Raw genomic sequence first — 22,592 nt, forward strand, 5'->3', positions numbered from 1 at the left:
GATGTGCAGTGACTAGGGCTCCAGCTCAGCGTCACCAGGTTTATATAACTTTTGGTGATGCCCAGAACGAGTCCAAGTCCTGCCCTTCCTTCCTCACCCCCTACCTCAAAGCTCTAGGAGGGAGTTTGGGTACATGAGGTGCAGACTCTTGGATGGGCAGGGCGTAGGTGGGGCGGTGGCAGCCTGTGGGAGTGAATTTGGGTGCAGGAGGGGGTGCGAATTCTTGGAGGGAGTTTGAGTGCATGAGGTGCATGCTCTGGGGCTGGGCAGGGGGTTGGGAGGCAGGGGGCGGACCCTGGGAGGGAGTTTGGGTGTGGGTGAGGTGCAGGATCTGGGCTGGATAGGGGGTTGGGGTGCAGGGGGGGCAGTGGCTGGCGTTGGGATGGAGTTTGGGTATGGGAGGGATGTGGGCTCTGGGCTGGGCCAGGGAGTTGGGGTGCAGGGGGGTGGTGGTGGGCTCTGGGAGGGAGTTTGGATGTGGGCGGGCTGAGGGATCTGGCCTGTGGCAGAGGGTTAGGGTGTGGCACCTATCTTGGGCAGCTCCCAAGAGTGACCCACACCCCCATCTGGCAGCAACTCCTACATGAAAGAGGCCTGGGGGGCGTGGGTTTCCTGGCATCACTGCCCACTGGCACCACCCCTGCAGCTCCCATTGCCGCAGTTCCAATGGCAGAGTTGGCATTTGGGGTGGGGGCAGCATGCGAGAGAGACACCTCACAGGGGCCATAGGGATGTGCCAGATCCTACTGGGAGTAGTGCACCGTGCAGAGCGAGAGTGGGCAGGAATCCGCTTTAGTCTAGCTGTGCTGCCAGTAGTGGTGGCAGGAGACCCCGGACCCTTTCAGATTGCCCAGGGGCAGCTGCTCAGGCTTTCTGACTTTCCGATGGGGAAGCAAAGGGAATGCACATGTGCCCCCATGAGCAGTTCTGGGGAGTCTTTTGGGGGAAATCAGCAGCGGTTTGTAGCGGGGGGAGTGCACAGCCTGAATGTGTATGAGCCAACCCCAGCCCCTAGCCCCGCAAAGCAGTAGGGCTTGGCACTCTCTGTGCATTGGTGTGGTGGCTGAGGGGTTAACCAGGCAGTGACAATCCAAGGAGGTTCCCTGAGTCAGTCTCACTCCTGAGGAGATTCTGCACCAAAAAAATTCTGTGCACAATATTTAAAAATTCTGTAAATTTTATTTGTCAATCAATAAATGTGGAGGCTCCAGCATGGCAGGGGAGAGCACAGGCTGCTGGATGCACAGAGGTGGGAGATCACCCTGCAGCCCCCTCTCTCCTCCAGTGAAACAGACTCGGTGGTGAGGCTGCATCTCTCTGCTGCCTACTCCAGGAGCCCCCAAAAGACTCCCCAGAACTGCTCCTGGGGGCACATGTGCCTTCCCTTTGCTTCCCCATCAGAAAGTCAGAAAGCCTGAGCAGCTGGCCCTGGGCGATTTGAAAGGGCCCGGGGGCTCCTACCACCACTACTGGCAGCACAGCGAGACTAAAGCGGATTCCTGCCCACCCTCGCTCTGCACGGCTCACCACTTCCAGAAGCATCTGGCATAACCCAGTGGCCCCCGTGGGGTGTCTCTCTCGCATGCTGCCCCACCCTAAGTGCCAACTCTGCCATTGGAACTGCGGCAATGGGAGCTGCAGGGGTGGTGCCAGCTGGCAGTGATGCCAGGAAACCCACGCCCCCCAGGCCTCTTTCATGTAGGAGTTGCTGCCAGATGGGGGTGTGGGTCACTCTTGGGAGCTGCCCATATAGGTGCCACACTCTAACCCTTTGCCACAGGCCAGATTCCGCACCCCACCCACATCCAAACTCCCTCCCAGAGCCCACCACCACCCCCCTGCACCCCAACTCCCTGGCCCAGCCCAGAGCCCACATCCTTCCCATACCCAAACTCCCTCCCAATGCCCGCCACTGCCCCCCCGCACCCCAACCCCCTGATCCAGCCCAGATCCTGCACCTCACCCACACCCAAACTCCCTCCCAGGGTCCGCCCCCTGCCTCCCCTGCCTCCCAACCCCCTGCCCAGCCCCAGAGCATGCACCTCATGCACTCAAACTCCCTCCAAGAATTCGCACCCCCTCCTGCACCCAAATTCACTCCCACAGGCTGCCACGGCCCCCCTACCCCCTGCCCATCCCTGAGCCTGCACCTCATGTACCCAAACTCCCTCTCAGAGCTTATGGGGTAGTACGAGGGCGAGGAAGGAAGCAGGATTTGGACCCATTCTGGGCATCACCAAAAGTTATATAAACCTGGTGATGCTGAGCTGGAGCCCTAGTCACTGCACATCTCTCTCCTTACAGGGGGGGACTCTGTGGGGCAGGGCGCTGCTGGGGGTTCATTCCTTCCTTTCATGGCTGTGGAAGGGTGAACAGGGAGAGAATTTGCTCCTCTGTTCTCTGTGGGGCACACAGGCAGCGGGTTATTTCCAGGGCTGTAACAAACACAAGCTAGCAGAGGGGGGGAAGGGATTTCCCGCAGGATCTATTCCCAGGGCAGCTCCCAAGCTGTGCCCTGGCGAGCAGTGCCCAGGGGATTTAGAGGCTTTAGAGGCAGGTGATTGACACGTGCTGGGTCCCATCTCCAGCGCTGAACTGACACGTACGTGCTCGCTGCACTCTCAGCCGGGGGCTCCTTAGTCTGATGGTTCAGCAGCACCAGCCCCCACCCCTGCTTTTCCCCTGGGGAGCCCCAGCCCCTCTCCTGCCCCCTCCGGGCTGAGGCGGGTCCCCGCGTGTCCAACCCCCCTGCGTGGGGCCCCGGGGGCAGGGCCAGGCCCGGGGAGGAGTCGCCCCGCCCCTTTGTGCCTGTGAGGACACTTTGAGCAAGTCTCCGGTTTGGCAATAGGTGCAGTTTCTGCCCCGTTACACCGGCAGCGGGGCTGTGGCCGGGTCGGGAGCGCAGCGCGGGGGCTGCTCCAGCCCTGCAGCCAGCGCGGTGAGGCCGGGGGCAGGGCCCGAGGGGATGGGAATACGCGTGGGGCGGACACGCTCCTGTCGGGAGGGCCCGGGCCCGGCTCGCCCCCTGCCGGGGGGGGGGGTCCCCGAGCCCGGAGCGGGGCTGCCCGGGGCTGCGGGGGGCGAGTGTCACGGGCGGGGCCGGGAGCTGCAGGAGGGGCCGGAGCGCGGCTCGGCTGCAGAGCTCGGAGCCCAGGCTGGGCCCGGGAGCGAGGGGAGGGGGAGCCGGGGGGTGGATCTGGGGTGTCATAGCCGGGCGGAGGGAGCGGCTGGGGCTGGGGGGAGCTGGGAGTTTGGGGTGCACTGGGAGGTCAGGGCTGGGGGGGAGCTGGGAGTTTGGAGTGCGCTGGGGGGAGTCAGGGCTGGGGATTGGCGGCTGTTTAGAGGTCACAAGCCCTCCCAGCGCTGCCGCTGTATTAAACCGCTCCCCGGGAAAAGGCGGGGGGGGGGGCCGGTCTCTCAGCAGGGGAAAAGGAGGAGGGGCGGGGAGACGGTCTGCCTGGCCCCGGGAACCTCCTTTACTTGGGCTGGAGAGGGCGGAAGCGGCCCCGGGGCAGGCTGGGAGATGTAGTTCATGACTCTCCTGGGAGCGGAAGTGACGTCGGCGGGGAGGCGGAGCCGGGCTGCGATGGAGCGTTGGTCGCTCCGGCTCTGTCTGGCTCGCGCGGGGCCGTTGGAGCCTCTCCCGGGGCCGGAGAAGGGTTTGTGCCGTGGGGGCTCTGGGCATGGGGGGGGGGGAGAAGAGCAGGTGACCCCCGAGGAGCGGGGAGAGAAAGGGGGGGGCTGAGATCCCCTCGGATTTACCGCTGCCCCCCCCGTGGGGACCCCCCTCCTCTCCCGTCCTGCCCCCTTTCTCCCTAGAGAGCAACGAGCAGCACCCAGGGTGACCCCCCCTCCCCCAAACCCCTGAGAAGTTCCCTGTTCCCCTCCCCCCATTGTGCCCCATTTTCTCTGCCCTTCGCCAATGGCCAGTTCAGATCTCAGGTTTGGGGTGTTTCCCCCATTTTCACCTGCAGGGATTTGTCCTTGTGCGGGTGGGAAATGGTTCCCCCGAGTGATTTCTGAACTGGGCAGAGGCTGGGGGGGCCCTCAGACAGGGACACCTCTGGGCTGGGCTGGGGGGCCCCTCTCTGCTGGCAACAGGGCGTGGGAAGGGCCAGGAAGGGGAGGGAGGAACAAGTGTCCCCCATGGAGATGGCCCAGCCCCAGGTTTCCCAGTCCAGCTACTTTCCCCTCCCCCACCCTGCCCAACCCAAAGCCCCCCCCTCGCCTGCTAGTCAAATTCCTAGACCCCACTGCCAGCACCTCCCCACAGCCAGTGACCTTCTGACTCCAGCCCCGCTCCTTTCCCCTGTCAAAGCCGCACCACCCGGGGCTCTGCTGGCCATGTGGATGTGTGACCAGAAGAATCCGTCCCATCCTGTTGTTGATTCAATATCCCTGTATAAACCCCTCCAATTTCCCGTCTTTTCTCTTGAACTGTTGAATGGTGACATAAAATCTCCCCACATGTTGGTGCTTTTCCCTTATATTGGCAAATATTTAGTTTGTGCCCCATTTTCTCCTCAGTTCTAAAATACTGATATTGAATTCTTGAAAATCGTCCCGCTTTTCTCTCCAGGTGTGTGACTGAGATCAGGCCTCTTATCGTACTCAGCGTGGCTCAGCCCTGGCCTGAGATGAGGTCCCTCAGTGCCGTGCCCTGCACAAACCTTGACCAAGTTTGGGGCCCTGGTGGTGCCAGGAACTGCACAGACCCCTATAGAGAGCAGGGACCTTGTTGTGCCGGGTGCTACAGTGACCCTGACTGAGCTCCGGGCCCCTGTTATGACAGGCCCTGCATCAACACCATGTGAAATCAGGCTCCCATTGTGCCTTGCGCTGCAGAGACAGCAAACAAAATCAGGGACCTTGTTCCTGGAGCTGCAGAGACCTCAAGTGAGATCTGGGCCCTGTTCTGCCAGGTGCTGCAGAGACCCCAACAGAGGTCAGACCCCACTGTTGTGACAGGTGCTGTGGAGACCCCAAGTGAGATCTGCGCCTCTGTTGTGCTGGGCACTGCAGAGACCCCACAGACATCAGGCCCCCCATTGTCCCAGGGAAAACTGAGACCTGGACAAAGATCACTGCCCCCCCCCCCCCCCTTGTGCTGGGCAGCGCACGACTGGCCCAGATTTCTGCCTCCATTGTGCTGGGCACTTCAGAGACCTTGACTGAGATCTGTGTCCCCGTTGGGCCTGACACTGCAGTGACCCTGACCCAGATCACGCCCCACCACTGTACTGGGCACTGCACAGACTCTGCCTCCATATTTTTCCAGATGCTGCAGGGACCCTAAACAAAATCAGGGATCTTGTGATGCTGGGAGTTGCAGAGTCCCCTACTGAAGTCAGGCCCTCTGTTGTGCAGGGCTCCTGCACAGACACCAAGATCAAGGTTCCCATTGTGACTGGTGCTGAAAAGACACCAAGGATATCTCTACCCTGCTGTTAAAACCCCCAGCTGGCCCATGCCACGTGACGCAGGCTCACAGGACTCAGGCGAAGGGGCTGTTAATTGCAGTGTAGATGTCTGGGCTTGGGTTGAAGCCAGGCTGTAGGACCCTGCCGGTTGGGAGGGTGCCAGACCTTGGGCTGCAGCCCCAGCCGGAGCATGGACACCACAATTAAACAGCTCCGCAACCTGAGCCGTGTGAGCCCAAGTCAGCTGGCGCAGGCCAGCCGCTGGTGTCTAGCAAGTTTGCATGGAGAATTTGGGGAAAAACTGGGAACTGAATCCAAATTGTTTCAATTCTTACCACTTCCCTTAACCAAAAGCCCAGCATGTGTGTGTACAGCATTGTTTTGGTCTGTGTTTGCCTTGCGTTGCCTTACAAGGTAGGCTGTGGAATTTCCTTCACTGGAGGTCTTTAAGACCACGTTAGAGATACACCAGTCTGGGAATGTCTAGGGATACTTGGTTCTGCCTCAGCACGGGAGGCTGGAGTAGACGCCCTCTCAAGATCCCTTCCAGGCCTGCATTGAAATAATTCTCTTTTGTGCTGTGTCCTGTTCTACGCTGAGCTGTTTTGCATGGTGCCATTTGGAACTGTGGTCGCACAATGTTGTGTAGCAGTTTTATGGTGCATTGTTTTGCCTCAGCTTGTTTGGTGTCTGTGTTATGTTGGTTTGAGTTGAGCTATTTTCCATTGTGTTCTTTTGTCCTAGGATGTCGTCGTTTGCATCGTGTTGCTTCTTTTTCTTTGTATTGTTATTTATGCTGTGGAGTGTAGGCTGTTACCCTCCCCCCCCCGAATTTGCTGACATTATGTTGTGGTGGGTTTTATTCTGTATGTTGTGTTTTTATATGTATATATTGCATAACATCCTAGAAATGTAGTGTCATCAAGTTGTCATCAAGTCCAGCTCTCTCTGCTGAGTCAGAACCAAGTATATGTACATTATCTCTGACAGAGGTTTGTCCTACTTGTTCTTAAAAACTTCCAGGGAAAGAGACTCCACAGTCCCCCTTGTAAGACTATTCCAGAGCTGAACTAGCTCAGCTCTGGTGACACCCACACAGATTTTAGTGGTGAACAGCTCTGGAGAGAGAGAGGAGACCCCAGTGAGTGGGCAACTGGGTAAAAAGAGAGAAGTTGGGAATACAAACATTGACATGTCCAAGGTCACCCAGGCTGTCTGTGATCGAGCTAGAAATAGGTTCTAGTGCCACCGTACTGCTGTTTCTGAAGGTCTCTGCCACACTGATGTTTTAGGCACTTGTGCAAACCCTTAGTACAGACAGAATTTACACTAGTGCACTGTGATTGGTACTGGTGCACCATGTCCCAGTTTGAAGGTTTGAGGTGGTGGGAGCGGGGAGGAGGGACCTCACAGAGGCCGGGATCTGGCTGACCAGTGCAGCTGGTAAGGGAGGGGCAGCAGTAGTGCTGGAGGTATGATCCAGGAGCACAGCCCCAAAGGGCTGGACACTGACTTCTCCTGACCCAGGGGACACCCCCCCAGCGAGGTGGTTTGTCCATGGATGCACAGGCTGTCTTGGCAGGGCAGCTCAGCTACAGTCCCTGCACACCTCTTCCTGCAGCCTAATACAGTGTGCTCTGGGGACCTTTCCAAGCTGCGGGTGACAGGGCTCTGGAGTTAACAGGGTCTGTTCGTGGCTCTGTCACTGGCCTGTTTAGTGACCATGGGGAAGTCACAGCCCCTCTCTCTGTAATGCTGTCTCCAGTGACTCGAGAGCATGAGCACCAGCCTCAGGCAGACTGGTAAGAAGCAGGGCACAAACCCCAAATTGGGTGTGAGGTCTGTATGGAAATTTCACCAACCAAGTATCCAGCGTAAACGCTTCAGGCTCTGTAACAGCATTAACATGGAATCACAGACAGTCCTCTTGCGTGATCCCATATATCTCGCCACGCAGGTGAGCTCACCTTCATGACAGATGGTCCCTTACTCCAGGGGTTCTCAACCTTTTTCTTTCTGAATCCCCAATGATGGAGATTCCACAACCTCCCTAAGCAATTTATTCCAGTGCTTAACCACCCTGACAGGGAGTTTTTCCTAATGTCCAACCTAAACCTCCCTCTCTGCAATTTAAGCCCATTGCTTTTTATCCTGTCTGCAGAGGTTAAGAAAAACAATTTTTCTCCCTCCTCTTTGAAATGACCATTTATGTACTTGAAAGCTGATTATGTCCCCTCTCAGTCTTCTCTTCTCCAGACTAAACAAACGCAATTTTTTCAATCTTCCCTCATAGGCTGTGTTCTCTAGACCTTGAATCATTTTTGTTGCTCTTCTCTGCACTTTCTCCAGTTTTTCCACATCTTTCCTGAAATGTGGCCCCCAGAACTGGACACACTACTCCAGTTGAGGCTTAACCAGTCTGGAGTAGAGCGGAAGAATTACTGCTCGTGTCTTGCTTACAATACTGCTGCTAATATATCCCAGAATTATACTTAATTTTTTTTTGCAACATTGTAACATTGTTGACTCATATTTAGCTAGTGATCCACTGTGACTCCCAGATCCGTCTCCGCAGTGCTCCTTCCTGGGCAGTCATTTCCTGTCTTGCACGTGTGCAACTGATTGTTCCTTCCTAGGTGCAGTACTTTGGATTTCTCTTTATTGAATTTCATCCTATTTACTTCAGACTATTTCTCCAGTTTGTCCGGATGATTTTGAATTTCAGTTCTATCCTCCAAAATACTTGCAACCCCTCCCAGCTTAGTATCACCCACAAACTTGATAAGTGTAACAGAGAGACTCTGCTGCTGGGAGGGTTTCACCATGTGTCAGAGGGTCACACCCTGGTAGGAGGGGGCTAGATCTGTACTGGAATAAGGTCACTCTGTGCTTCCCAGTGTGGCACAACCTAGAATATCCATGACCAGGGAACAATGCTGAGGGGAATCAACATGTGGAAAGGAGAGAAACCCTGTCTGAATCTTCTCACATTGCCCTTCTCCCCCTTACAGGCTACAGAATAACGTCCACGTTTTCCTCCAGATCAGCCCATCCTCCCAGCGGGGAGGCAATGGCTGCAATGGAGCTGGCTCAGGTAAGAGATTCTCAGGGACCTGGTGGTGGTTTCTGCTTGGAGGGAGAGGAACAGTAAATGTGTAGTATAGTAAAGTAAATGTACAATAATCAGTTTGTGACACATTTTCTTTGCAAATCTCAAAGTTCCATATAAAATAACCTAAAAGTTTGTCCCACTTCTCTCTAGTTGTCTATTTCTAATTGAATATGCCCTGAGCTTTTCCCGTCTCTCTAATTATAACATAAAAAGAAAATCTCAGATTTACACCTTTTCTCAGATTCTTGAACATGCATATAAAATGTTTGCAAATGGTGCTCATTTCCTCTTTATTCATTTATCAAATATTGATGTGAAACACTCAGATTTTACCCCCATGATCCTTCTCTCTGATCAACTTGTGCCAAAGTCCTGGCTCCAAGCATTGCCCGGCTTTCCCCAGTCACCTGCCCTGTCACTGTGATAACTTTCTATCCACTTATCAAACACTGTGAGTGTGAAATCACAGATTCTGCTTTTCTCCTCTTTTGAAAACTGCAGGAACTTTTGGTTCGGTTTAGAAAATTTGTTCCCCCAGTCCTTGTTCTCTATCTTGGGGGTGAGGGAGGTGGGAAGGGGGTTAGCACTGCCACGTGATGGTCTCTTCCACAGCATTCTGCACTCATTGTTTCTGAAATCTGGTGTCATTGAGACCATTGTTAATCCAGAGTCACTGTATGGAAGGACAAGGAATGACTCCAGATGGACAATGGGGCAAATGAGATCAGCAATTCTCCCTGTGAGGAGGGGCTCTCATTAGCTGCTCTCCCCGGAGAGCTAAAGGAGGGAAGCTGCTCAAACGCTCTGTCCCTCTCTGCTCAGGATATTGGGGTTCAGCTTCCTGGGTCAGACACTGCAGCCTCCATTGTGATCTGGGACACCAGGCTTGGAGCTGCTTCTCCCCCAGTGTGGTTCTGTGCTGGGAAGTGACCTTAATTAAAGCTGCTTCTCTGCCTGGCCCAGGGGGTGACCTTCTCCAGCTGGTCCTAGCCCCGTAGGGCAGCCCTGGGCCCTGTTAATACTAATTTCTGAGCCAGACATTCCAAATAACTGACAGGAACGAAGGGAAAATGCTGGGGTCTGGCCTTAAAATGACTCCACACAAACAGACCCTCCTCATTTCTCGTCCCATTAGCAATTGCAGGATAAAGTCCAGCCATGGGGGAGCAAACTACCTAGGAATGGGACTTTCCTACCAGACGGGCAGGGAGAGGGGATAGGGAGATTGAAAGGGGCAATGGGAGAGAAGAGTTTGGAGAGAGATTTCCAGATCTCTAATCTGCCCAGAAAGATGTATTGCTGCACCTTGGATAGAGTCACTTTCCTGTGGAAAAGATGAGAATCAGACAGAGGAAAATCCAGTTCCTGACTCCATATTCCCCCCGCTGGGGTGTGGCAGCCGTGGGGTCAGTGTCAGAGGGAATCCCCCACAGTGACTCCTTTGGTTCTGCTTTTTTCTAGCCTTGTGTTCAGAGACTTTGTTATGGGATGTGGGGAGGGAGAAGGGAGGTTAAACATGTCTCTGTGGGCTTAGCCTGGCAGGAGGGGCCAGGTCTGCACTGTACACAGAGATCAAGCCTTTCTCAGTATGGCAGACTCTAGAGTGTCTATCTGCGGGGAAAGGGCCTGGGGGAATCATGCTGTGAAATGAGTTAGTGTGTTCTGAAACCTTCACAACTGCCCTTCTCACCCTGCCAGGTTGCGGAATAATGTCCATATTTCGCTCCAGTTCATCCCGTCCTCTCGTTGGACAGGAGAGAGAAATGGCTGCAGAGGAGCCAGTTCAGGTGGGTATTATCAGTGGGTTGCTGGTGGGTTCCGGCAGGAGGGAAAGGGGCAGCAAATACGTGGGAAATGGGAAGATTTGCACAGTCTGGTTTGGAGGTTGGAGCGGGGAAGGAAATGCACAGGGTGGACAAAGGGAGGAGGACAGTGTGTGACAAACCTGTTGGGAGTTGTTTAAGTGTCTTAGATTCTAGGAACAGACCCATGAGGTTCGGCGGTGGAAATGCTCAAGTTTGTGGAGCAGAAAATAACCCAGCTCCATGGGGCTGGGAAAACTGAACAGACTCATTGTGCTGGAGCCCGACCTGACTAACTAGCGGTTGCTGTGAGACATGAAGGGGCACCCACCAGTGAAGCTTAAGGGAGATTCCCCTCCCTTCACATCCAGCTCTTCAGAATGGGGAGGGTGTTGGGCTTCCTACCAGGGAGCTGTCCCTGGACCCTGCTACGGGCTCCATCTCCTGAATCAGTCAGTGGCTAGTAGGTGTGTGATGGCTCTGCTGGGAGAGAGGAGGGGCTCTCTCTTTATCCCCTCCCCCTGGTGTTTCCTGGATGCTCTGAGCAGGGTGGGGGTGGGACTCTGACTGCAATCCACCCAGAGTTTCTGTTTGGCTCCTGTCCCCCATGTATAGGGGGGCTGTGAGTGGGGCAGCAGGTACTGAGTGTTGGACTCTCTCTCTTTCAGGGGCCGGTGACCTTCGAGGAGGTGGCTGTGTATTTCACCAGGGAAGAGGGGGCTCTGCTGAACCCCACTCAGAGAGCCCTCTACAGAGATGTCATGCAGGAGAACTATGAGAATGTGACCTCGCTGGGTAAGGGTTCCTGTCCCCTCTGTTCTTGGAAGGGGAAAAGAAGAGAGATGGTTCACGCCAGCCCCACAACGCCACCTCTACTCTGTCCTGTTTCAGCATCACCCCAATATGCCAGTGACACACACGCTGTCAGAGACCCTCCCCTGCTGCAGAACACTTTGGGAACAGAGCACAGGAACCGTATCGCACAGTGTCAAATATCTCCTGTTTGCTCAAGTAAAACTGAAGGTTAAGTGCAGCATAATCAGCAGAAGCTTCCTACCCCTGACCTCTCAAACCCTGAGCCTTCTCCACCCGGACCACAATTATGCTTGGGGTGTAACGAGCAGACTGCTGGAGTCAGAGCTGCTGGTCCAGAGTTACTTATTACACAGACAGTCCGTGTGTCCTTGAATGCTGGCTGGTAGTATCCAGAGAAGGAAGCTGAGTGGGGAATTTAGTGTTAGTGGGGCCATGTGCTCAGCTTCATTTTAGGGGTCCCTCCTTGGGACACAGGCAAGAAAAAGAACATTCTCTCTTATTTCACCCCCCCCTCCATTTTTCATTTTTTTCTTCATCCTCCTCCTATAAGTAAAAGGAAGTAAATGAGGATAAGGTGAGATACCTTGATTGTTTTTGATGTCTGAGTTTTCCACAGACCGCTTGAAAATCGCTGAGCGTCTCAGTGCACCACCTAATGATCTTTCCAAATACTGTTTGTACCATTAGCTAACTGTTGTAAAGCGCTTTGGATAAGAGCCCTTTATAAAAAAAAAATATTAAAAATGTTGGAGTGCAGGGTCTGGCCAGGAGTTAAGTTGTGGGAGGGGGCTCAAGGCTGGGGCAGGTGGTTGAGATGTGAAGCGCTTACCTGGACCAGCTCCTGTTTCATGCGAGCAATGCAGGTGGGGATGTGGAGGGGCAGAAGTCAGGGTGGGCAGGAGGCTGTGTGGATGGGTTGCAGGAGTCAGGGCTGAGGGTGTGTGAGGGGCTGTGGATGTGTCTGGGGGCAGGGGGTATGGGTGGTTGCAGTAATCAGGGAAGGCAGGGAACTGGGGTGTGTTTGTGAGGGGTGAAGGAGTAAGGGCTGGGGGTGTGAGTGGGGGTGCAGGAGTCAGTGAGGGCAGGGTGTTCAGGGTGCAGGAGTCAAGGCTGGGGGTGCAGGGTCTGGGAAGGAGTTAGGCTGCAGGAGCAGGCTGGAGATTGGGGTGCAGGTTCTGGGATGCAGGAGGGGGTTCAGGGTTGGGGTAGGAGGTTGGGGTGTGGAGTGCTTTCCTGGGGCAGCTCCCATTTGGTGCGAGGAATGCAGATGGCAATGTGGGGGCGTGTGTGCAGGAGCTCCCATATTTGGTGCTCAGGGTGGGGGTGAGCATGTGGGGGGCGTGCAACAGTCAGAGCATGGGGTGTGAGGGCTGCATATGTGGGTAGGGGTGCAGGAGTCAGGGCTGGGAGCTGGGATGGTGGGCTGGGTCATGGGGGTGCTCCCAGCCCTGTATCCTGAGTGACTCTCAGTAGGGGCTGGGTATGGGGGGGTATGTGATAGGGGTTTGCTTTGTAAAGCAGTGAGCAAGTGACCAGGGAGCTTTTCAAACATGGCTGCTAATGGAGAGTTTGGTGAGGGAGTTTGGAAGGGGAGTGGGAAGGGGGCAAGGTTCTCTTGCCATTCTTTAAAAGATTTAAGCTATAATACAAACTTCTTGGTTGTAAGAAAACCCCTGTTGTTAACTTAGGTAGCTGTAGGAGATGATGCAGGCAGAAGCCCAGCAGCAGAGTAGGGGCTATCCTGTTTGTTGCACTCAATGTAGCATGTATGATTACCTGCCCTGTGAGCGGGTGGCGTATGTGTTCATTCCGTGCAAGGAGCTCCTGGTCCTCAGACAGCACGTGGAGGCTTTGGAGGCCAGGGTGGTGGAACTGGAGACACTAAGGGAGGCAGAGAAGTATGTCAGTGAGGCTTTCTGGAACACTAGATTTCTCCCACCTCCGGCCAGACAGCCACTGTGCTGTTGAGGAGGATGAAAGGCCCAAGGAAGGAGAGCAGTCAATGGGAGCAGAGGGAAACCTTCCCATAATTGGGACCCTCCTTCCAGATGGTGTTGGGGTAACCCCTTGCACTTAGGTTACCTCTCCGGGGAGGGAACTCCAGTCATTAAGAAAAGGCAGCTGTTAGTAATGGGAGATTTGATCATTAGAAACAAGGATAATTGGACAGCAAAGAATCCTGTGGCACCTTGTAAACTAACAGACGCTTTGGAGCATGAGCTTTCGTGGTTGAATACCCACTACCTCAGATGCATGTAGTGGAAATTTCCAGGGGCAGGTATATATATGCTAGCAAGCAAGCTAGAGATAACGAGGTCAGTTCAATCAGGGAGGGTGAGGCCCTGTTCTAGCAGTTGAGGTGTGAATACCAAGAGAGGAGAAACTGGTTCTGTAGTTGGAAAGCCATTCACAGTCTTTGTTCAATCCTGAGCTGATGGTGTCAAATTTGCAGATGAACTGAAGCTCAGCAGTTTCTCTTTGAAGTCTGGTCCTGAAGTTTTTTTGCTGCAGGATGGCCACCTTAAGGTCTGCTATACTGTGGCCAGGGAGGTTGAAGTGCTCTCCTACAGGTTTTTGTATATTGCCATTCCTAATGTCTGATTTGTATCCATTTATCCTTTTCCGTAAAGACTGTACAGTTTGGCCGATGTACATAGCAGAGGGGCATTGCTGGCATATGATGGCGTATATTACATTGGTGGATGTGCAGGTGAATGAACCAGTGATGGTGTGGCTGATCTGTTTAGGTCCTGTGATGGTGTCGCTGGTGTAGATATGTGGGCAGAGTTGGCATCGAGGTTTGTTGCATGGATTGGTTCCTGAGCTAGAGTTGTTATGGTGCGGTGTGCAGTTACTGGAGAGAATATGTTTCAGGTTGGCAGGTTGTCTGTGGGCGAGGACTGGCCTGCCACCCAAGGCCTGTGAAAGTGTGGGGTCATTGTCCAGGATGGGCTGTAGATCCCTGATGATGCGTAGGAGAGGTTTTAGCTGGGGACTGTATGTGATGGCCAATGGAGTCCTGTTGGTTTCTTTCTTGGGTTTGTCTTGCAGTAGGAGGCTTCTGGGTACACGTCTGGCTCTGTTGATCTGTTTCCTTATTTCCTCGTGCGAGTATTGTAATTTTGAGAATGCTTGGTGGAGATTTTGTAGGTGTTGGTCTCTGTCTGAGGGGTTAGAGCAGATGCGGTTGTACCTCAGTGCTTGGCTGTAGGCAATAGATCGTGTGATGTGTCCGGGATGGAAGCTGGAGGCATGAATGTAGGCATAGCAGTCGGTAGGTTTTTGGAATAGGGTGGTGTTAATGTGACCATCACTTATTTGCACCGTGGTGTCAAGAAAGTGGACCTCCCATGTAGATTGGTCCAGGCTGAGATTGATGGTGGGGTGGAAACTGTTGAAATCGTGGTGGAATTTTTCCAGAGTCTCCTTCCCTTGGGTCCAGATGATGAAGATGTCATCAATGTAGCGTAGGTAGAGAAGGGGCGTGAGTGGACGAGAGCTGAGGAAGCGTTGTTCCAGGTCGGCTTAAAGATATTGGTATATTGTGGGAACATGCTGGTTCCCATAGCAGTGCCACTGATCTGGAGATATGTATTGTCATCCAATTTGAAATAGTTGTGTGTGAGGATAAAGGCACAGAGCTCAGCAGCCAGTTGTGGTGTGGCATCATCAGGGATACTGTTCCTGACAGCTTGTATTCCATCTGTGTGTGGGATGTTTGTGTAGAGAGCCTCTACATCCATGGTGGCTAGGATGGTATTTTCTGGGAGGTGACCAATGCATTGTAGTTTCCTCAGGAAATCAGTGGTGTCACGGAGATAGCTGGGAGTGCTGGTGGCATAGGATCTGAGTAGAGAGTCCATATATCCAGACAGTCCTTCAGTGAGAGTGCCAATGCCCGAGATGATGGGGTGTCCAGGGTTTCCGGATTTGTGGATCTTGGATAGTAGATAGAATAACCCTGGTCGGGGCTCTAGGGGTATGTTGATTTCTTCTGGTGTTAGTGTAGGGAGTGTCCTGAGTAGATGCTGTAGTTTCTTAGTTTATTCCTCAGTGGGATCTGAGGGAAGTGGCCTGTAGAATTTGATATTGGAGAGTTGTCTGGCGGCCTTGTCATAAACAGATAACTAAGGGTTAATGTCTCTTTCACCTGAAGCACCTGACAAGAGAACCAATTAGGAAACCTGATTTTTTTCAACTCTGGGTGGAGGGAAGGTTGTGTCTGAGTCTTTGTTTTTCTGCCTGCTTTTCTCTGAGCTTTGGAGAAGTGATTTCTGCTTTCTAATCTTCTGTTTCCAAGGTGTGAGTACCAAAGAGTTTGTTTCTTTTGTATTTACATGAATATAGTTGCTGGAGTGCTTTGATTTGTATTCTTTATGAATAAGGCTGTTTATTCATATTTCTTTTAAGCAATTGACCCTGTATTTGTCACCTTAATACAGAGAGACCATTTGTATGTATTTTTCTTTCTTTTTATATAAAGCTTTCTTTTTAAGATCTGTTGAAGTTTTCTTTACTGGGAAACTTCAGGGAAATTGAGTCTGTACTCACCAGGGAATTGGTGGGAGGAAAGTCAGAGGGAGATCTGTGTGTGTTGGATTTGTTCGCCTGACTTTGCATACCCTCTGGGTGAGGGGGGAGGGAAGAGAGAGATTAACTTGGTAATTCTGTTCTCCAGGACTGGGAATGGAGAGGGGGGAGTCACTCTGTTTAGATTCACAGAGCTTGTGTCTGTGTATCTCTCCAGGAGCACCTGGAGGGGAGAAGGGAAAAAGGATTATTTCCCTTTGTTGTGAGACTCAAGGGATTTGGGTCTTGGGGTCCCCAGGGAAGGTTTTCCAGGGGGACCAGAGTGCCCCAAAACACTCTAATTTTTTGGGTGGTGGCAGCAGTACCAACTTCAAGCTGGTAACTAAGCTTGGAGGTTTTCATGCTAACCCTCATATTTTGGACGCTAAGGTCCAAATCTGGGACTAAGGTTATTGACAGGCCTCCTTTGGTAGTCAGACCTGTTCATGATGACAACAGCACCTCCTTTATCAGCCTCTTCGATGATAATGTCAGGGTGGTTTCTGAGGCTGTGGATGGCATTGCGTTCTGCACGACTTAGGTTGTGAGGCAAGCGATGTTGTTGTTCCACGATTTCTGCCTGTGCACGCCGGCGGAAGCATTCAATGTATAGGTCCAGACTGTCATTTCGACCCTCAGGAGGAGTCCATGTGGAGTTCTTCTTCTTGTGCTGTTGGTGGGAGGGCACCTGTGTATCAGTGCACTGTTCAGTGTTGTCCTGGAAGTATTCTTTGAGTCAGAGACGGTGAAAGTAGGCTTCCAGATAGCCGCAGAACTGTATCATGTTGGTGGGGGTGACAGGGCAGAAAGAGTCCCCGAGATAGGACAGACTTTTCTTCTGGGATGAGGATAGTTGGGTTTGTGATGACCAGGAGAACCGTATGGTGACTTGCCTGCGTGGTGCAAAGATTGCTGATTTCTCGAGGCATCTAGATAAATTTATGTGTAGTTCTGGGGAGGAGCCAGTGGTCGTGGTACATGTAGGCACCAATGACATAAGGAACAGTAGGTGAGACGTCCTGGAGGTCAAATTTAGTCTGCTAGAAAAGAGACTGAAATCCAGGACCTCTATGGTGGCATTCTCAGAAATGCTTCCAGTTCCACGTACAGGGCCAGGTAGCCAGGCAGAGCTTCATAGTCTCAATGCGTGGATGAGATGATGGTGTAGAGAGGAGGGATTTAGATTTATTAGGAACTGGGGAAACTTTGGGGATGGGGGAGCCTGTACAGGAAGGATGGCTCCACCTAAACCAAAGTGGAACCAGACTGCTGGCACTTAACATTAAAAAGGTTGCAGAGGAGTTTTTAAACTAAGAGATGGGAGAAAGCCAATGGCTGCAGAGGAGCTCGTGGATGAGACAGAGACTTGTCTTAGAGAAGAATCTAGTGATAGAGATTTTTCTAGTTTAGTCAGGAAGAGAGGCTGGAAGAGGATAAAGTAGGGGCCAGATCAGACAGGAAGCATTTACACACAAAAGAATCTGACACATCAGAAAAGGGCAGACAAATAAACAGACAAGTTTTTAAAGTGCTTGTACACAAATGCTAGAAGTCTAAATAGTAAGATGGGTGAATTAGAGAGCCTCATGTTAAAGGAAGATATTGACATAGTAGGCGTCACAGAAACCTGGTGGACTGAGGACAAGCAATGGGACACAATCGTTCCAGGGTACAAAATATACCGGAAGGACAGAGCAGGTCATACTCGGGGTGTGGGGAGGGGAGTGGCTCCGTATGTTAAAGAAAATGTAGACTCAAATGAAGTAAAAATCTTAAATGAAACCGCGTGTTCCATTGAATCTCTATGGATAGTAATTCCGTGCTGTAATAAGAATATAACAATAGGGCTCTGTTATCAGGCACCTATCAAAGACAGTGATAGTGAGGATGAAATGCGAAGGCAGATTAGAGAGGCTATCAAAATAAAGAACTCCATAATAATGGGAGATTTCAGTTATCCCCACATTGACTGGGTACATGTCACCTCAGGACAAAATGCAGAGACAAAATTTCTGGCTACTTTAAATGACTGCTTCATGGAGCAGGTGGTACAAGAACCCACAAGGGGAGAAGCAGCTCTCAGTTTAGTCCTGAGTGGAGCAAAGGATCTAGTCCATGAGGTAACTATAACAGGACTGCTTGGAAATAGTGATCATAATATAACAACATTTAACATTCCTGTGGTGAGAAGAACAGCTCAACACTGTGGCATTTAATTTCAGAAAGGGGAACTATGCAAAAACGAGGGGGTTAGTTAAACAGAAATTAAAAGGTACAGTAACTAGAGTGAAATCCCTGCAAGCTGCATGGATACTTTACAAAAACACAATATTAGAGGCCCAACTTAAATGTATCCCCCAAATTACTAAATACAGCAAAAGAACTAAAAAAGAGTCACTGTGCTTTAATGACCATGTAAAACAAGCAGTGAGAGATAAGGCCTCTTAAAAAGTGGAAGTCAAATCCTAGTGAGGTATATAGAAGATAGCATAAGCACTGCCAAATTAAGTGTAAAAATGTAATAAGAAAAGCCAGAGAGGAGTGTGAAGAACAGCTAGCCAAAAACTCGGAAGGTAATAACAAAATGTTTAAGTACATCAAAAGCAGGAAGCCTGCTAAACAACCAGTGGGGCCACTGGATGATTGAGATACAAAAGGAGCCCTTAAAGACAATAAAGTCATTGCGGAGAAACTAAATACATTCTTTGCTTCAGTCTTCACGGCTGAGGATGTTGGTGAGATTCCCAAACCTTTTGTGGGTGACAAATCTGAGGAATTGCCAGAGATTGAAGTGTCACTAGAGGAGGTTTTGGAACTAATTGATAAACTTAACTGAAACAAGTCACCGGAACCAGATGGTATTTACCCAAGAGTTCTGAAGGAACTCAAATGTGAAATTGGGGAATTATTAGCTATGGTTTGTAACCTGTCCTTTAAATCAGCTTCTGTACCCAATGACTGGAAGATTGCTAATGTAACACCAATATTTAAAAAGGGCTCTAAAGGCGATCCTGGCAATTACGTACCGGTAAGTCTAACGTCTGTACCAGGCAAATTAGTTGAAACAATAGTAAAGAATAAAATTGCCAGGAACGTAGAAGAACAAAAATTTTTGGGCAAAGAAAAGAAAAAGAAAAAAGAAATGAAAATAAGAGATATACCAATCTCCTAGAACTGGAAGGGATCTTGAAAGGTCTTTGAGTCCAGCCCTCTGCCTTCACTAGCAGGACCAATTTTTGCCTCAGATCCCTAAGTGGCCCTCTCAAGGATTGAACTCACAAGCCTGGGTTTAGCAGGCCAATGCTCAAACCACAGAGCCGTCCCTCCCCCAAAACTCAACATGGTTTTTGTAAAGGGAAATCATGTCTTAGTAATCTATTAGAGTTCTTTGAAGGGGTCAACAAACATGTGGACAAGGGTATCCAGTGGACATAGTGTACTTAGATTTCCAGAAAGCCTTTGACAAGGTCTCTCACCAAAGGCTCTTACATAAATTAATTTATCATGGGATAAGAGGGAAGATCTTTTCATGGATTGAGAACTGGTTAAAAGATAGGGAAGAAAGCGTAGGAATAAATGGTAAACTTTGAGAATGGAGAGGAGTAACTAGTGGTGTTCCCCAAGGGTCAGTCCTCAGACCAATCCTATTCAACGTATTCATAAATAGTCTGGAGAAAGGGGTAAACAGTGAGGTGGCAAAGTTTGCGGATGATACTAAACTGCTCAAGATAGTTAAGACCAAGGCAGACTGTGAAGAACTTCAAAAAAATCTCGTAAAACTAAGGGAATGGGCAACAAAATGGCAAGTGAAATTTAATGTGAATAAATATCAAGTAATGCACATTGGGAAAAATAACCCCAACTATACATACAATATGATGGGGGCAAAATTAGGCTAATCAGGAAAAAGATCTTTTTGTCATTGCAGATAGTTTTCTGAAGACATCCAGCAGTGTGCAGCGGAAGTCAAAAAAGCAAACAGGATGTTAGGAATAATTTTAAAAGGGATAGACAGTAATACAGAGAATATCTTATTGCCCTTATATAAATCAATGGAAATAACTAATTTAGACCCCATCATTTTATACATATATTTGGGATTATGTTTTCCACTGGGCTGCAATATGTGTTATCCTGTCATTTGGTTCTGCTGAGATCCTGCATTCAGTAATATCCCTGCCCTTCCTGTTCCCTTTCTCCACTGAACCCCACCAGCCCATGGTTACTGTTCCCAGCTTCCCCAAGACTCTCTCATTGTCTCTGGACCCATCTGTCAGCAAGCAGCAGTGCCAGGGAGACTTACCCTTTCTCTGGAGACTTTGATTTCTGGGACGCGGATTTACTATCTGTGTGTTTTAGCAGACTCTTTGAAATTAAGTGTCTGTGACATTAAGCACAGTATGATCTGGACTGTTGAACAGCTCTGTCACCTCAGTTCCCCAAGCTGGAGTGCCTTTTACACTGCTCTACTGTGAGAGCAGCCACTCCTGGGCAGTTCATGCGCAGTCTCCAGCATGTAACTCACTTCTAGCTAGACAGTTTTGAGTGCTGCTAGTCAGTGACTCCCAAATTACAGTACCCCACAGGAGAACCCCAGAAAATTCTCTGCTCCCAGACTTCCCCCAGAAATGTGCATCTTGCCCTGTCCAGCACAGTCCTGAAGAAAGGGAGCTCATATGAAATATGTTGTTTCATCAGTGGAAAATTCAATGCACCAGCCTTTTTATTCCAAATGGAGTTTCCAACACACTTCAATCCAAACACACTGGTTTGATAAAAAAAGGAAACAAAATTATTGACTACTGAAAAAAAAGATTTTGTGACTGCAAGTAATGAGGCATAAAAGTCAGAATTGTTTATGAAAGAAATGCAAGATAAAACACAAACTAATGTTTAACTTAACAATGCAAAAGGGATTTCAAACAAATGTTTCTCTCACCATCTGCTGAAACAGGCTGGTTTTCCTTTCAGCCAGGACTCCTCTTTACCTGCCCCTGCTGCCCACATTTAGTTCTTCAGGAATTGTCAAAAGCAGAGGGAAAGGGGAGAGAGAGAGTGAGTCTCTTGCATTTTCCTCACCTCTTTTTATAATTCAGTCCTTTGTACTAGAAACAAATTCAGTCCCAAGTTGAGTCATGGTGACAGGCTGTCATAGGTACGAGCTTCAAGTGATCCCTATGATGGAATGTAAATGTCATCTTCACACCGTCCCCCTCCTGGAGAATGGCTATTTGACCAGCTGTTTGCTTTGCTGTCTCTGAGGAACTTAAGGTTAGGGTTGCAGCTTTTTCAGTAACATCATACCGTAAAATCTCATAACTTTACATACAATGTTGCTACACTTTTTAACAGGAGGATATTCAGTAGTTTGTCTTTTCAAATGATTCCTCACAAACCATACAGTGATAAATGAAGGGGAGGGGAGGGATCTCCCTTTTATAAATACCCAGCCAGCCAGTTGGCTGTAAAATCCCTGTTGGTGCGAGTTCTCTGCTTGCTTTACCTCTAAAGGGTTAACGAACCTATAGGTAAAAGAAAAGTATTGGGCACCTGAGCAAAGGAGCCAATAGAAAGGCTAGAACTTTGTTAAATGGGAAAGTAACTTTCCCTTTATCTGTTGTTCTCCGGAGAAGGCGACACGGACTAGCAATGTTGTGTAAGGCTTGAAGCAGGTATGAAAATTCATCTTCCATACCTAGAAGAAATGATTTGACTAGGGAATGTTTAGACAGACACAATCAGGTTTATTTTTTATTTTGGTTTTTGGATCTCCTCTGTGCTATCCCAGATGCTTTTGTTTGCTTGTAAGCTTTAAGCTGAACCCCCAAGAAAGCTATTTTGGGTGCTTACAAAAAAAATTTCTTTTAAAATCTAGCAAAAGCCTAAGTTCCAGATGTATTGTTTTCCTTTTCAATTTTAATAAAATTTACCTCTTAAGAACAGGATTGGATTTTTTGCTGTCCTAAGAAGTTTATATGTGTTGTTTGATTAGCTGGTAGCCACAGCTAATTTCCTTTGTTTTCTTTCTCAGCTCTTTCCCGGAGGGGAGGTGAAAGGGCTTGAGGGTGCCCCAGAGGGAAGAATTCTCAAGTGCTCCTTCCTGGGTCCAAGGGTTTGGGGGGTTTTTGCATTTGGGTGGTGGCAGCATTTACCAAGCCAAGGTCAGAGAAAAGCTGTAACTTTGGGGGTTTAATACAAGCCTAGAGTGGCACAAATTAATTTGTAGAATCCTGGCGGGCCCCCACTTTCTGCACTCGGAGTAACAGAGTGGGGATTCGGCCCTGACACATACTATGAACAAAATTGTTCATAATTTTCTAGAAGAGTGAACATAGGGGAACAGACTTGCACAGGGTCTGTCTGTGTGTTCCCAACATATATGCTGGGATTTCAGTCCCTCACAAACAATGTGTTTGGCATCTTCAAACAGCCGGGGAACCGGTCCTGGGAATTGACTGGTTTATTAAGTGACACTGTATGGAATTGAGAGACACTTTATAATATTATTATTAATTTATTATAAACACCAATATGATGAAATTGCAATAAATAGTGCTTGATATGCCATGTAACGTGTGAATGGAAATGTTAAGATTTTCCAAGTATTATGATCTTGTTTCTACTTTTGTATTGTGAGTTACAGATAGGTAGCATGTGTCTGTATTCCAGACTTGTGTAGTGTTTCTGAGTGACACCCCCAGACTTATTGGCATCAACGCTGCCCAGCCTGTTCGATGGCCCATCCAGGGTCATCATCCATACAACAAAGCCATGGAAAGGATTAAGGGGATACCCCTATTGAGTCAGCAAGACATGCAGGGCTATGCCTGTGTACTGAGACCTCCAAGGCTTTTCCATGCTACGTGCTGTGAA

At 50.1% G+C, this 22,592-nt stretch overlaps 2 protein-coding genes across 15 annotated transcripts in view; one reads left to right on the top strand and one right to left on the bottom strand.

Moving 5' to 3' along the window:
• LOC127039347 (gastrula zinc finger protein XlCGF57.1-like) overlaps positions 1–22,592 on the bottom strand; it is a 284,061-nt gene that overhangs the window by 131,578 nt on the left and 129,891 nt on the right. The window lies entirely within an intron of this gene.
• LOC127039367 (zinc finger protein 383-like) overlaps positions 1–22,592 on the top strand; it is a 124,680-nt gene that overhangs the window by 98,762 nt on the left and 3,326 nt on the right. For 2 of the 3 annotated variants that reach the window (XM_050932947.1, XM_050932948.1), the window contains exons 1-3: positions 3,311–3,659; positions 10,231–10,319; positions 11,003–11,129. The exons of the other annotated variant lie outside the window; for it this stretch is intronic. In XM_050932947.1, coding sequence (XP_050788904.1) covers positions 3,533–3,659; positions 10,231–10,319; positions 11,003–11,129 — 343 coding nt within the window. In that variant the 5' untranslated portion in view covers positions 3,311–3,532. Of the gene's footprint in view, positions 1–3,310; positions 3,660–10,230; positions 10,320–11,002; positions 11,130–22,592 lie in introns of those variants that run through there. 3 annotated transcript variants of the gene reach the window in all.

Source organism: Gopherus flavomarginatus, chromosome 23, assembly GCF_025201925.1.
Source record: "Gopherus flavomarginatus isolate rGopFla2 chromosome 23, rGopFla2.mat.asm, whole genome shotgun sequence".
Taxonomy (NCBI): Eukaryota; Metazoa; Chordata; order Testudines; family Testudinidae; genus Gopherus; species Gopherus flavomarginatus.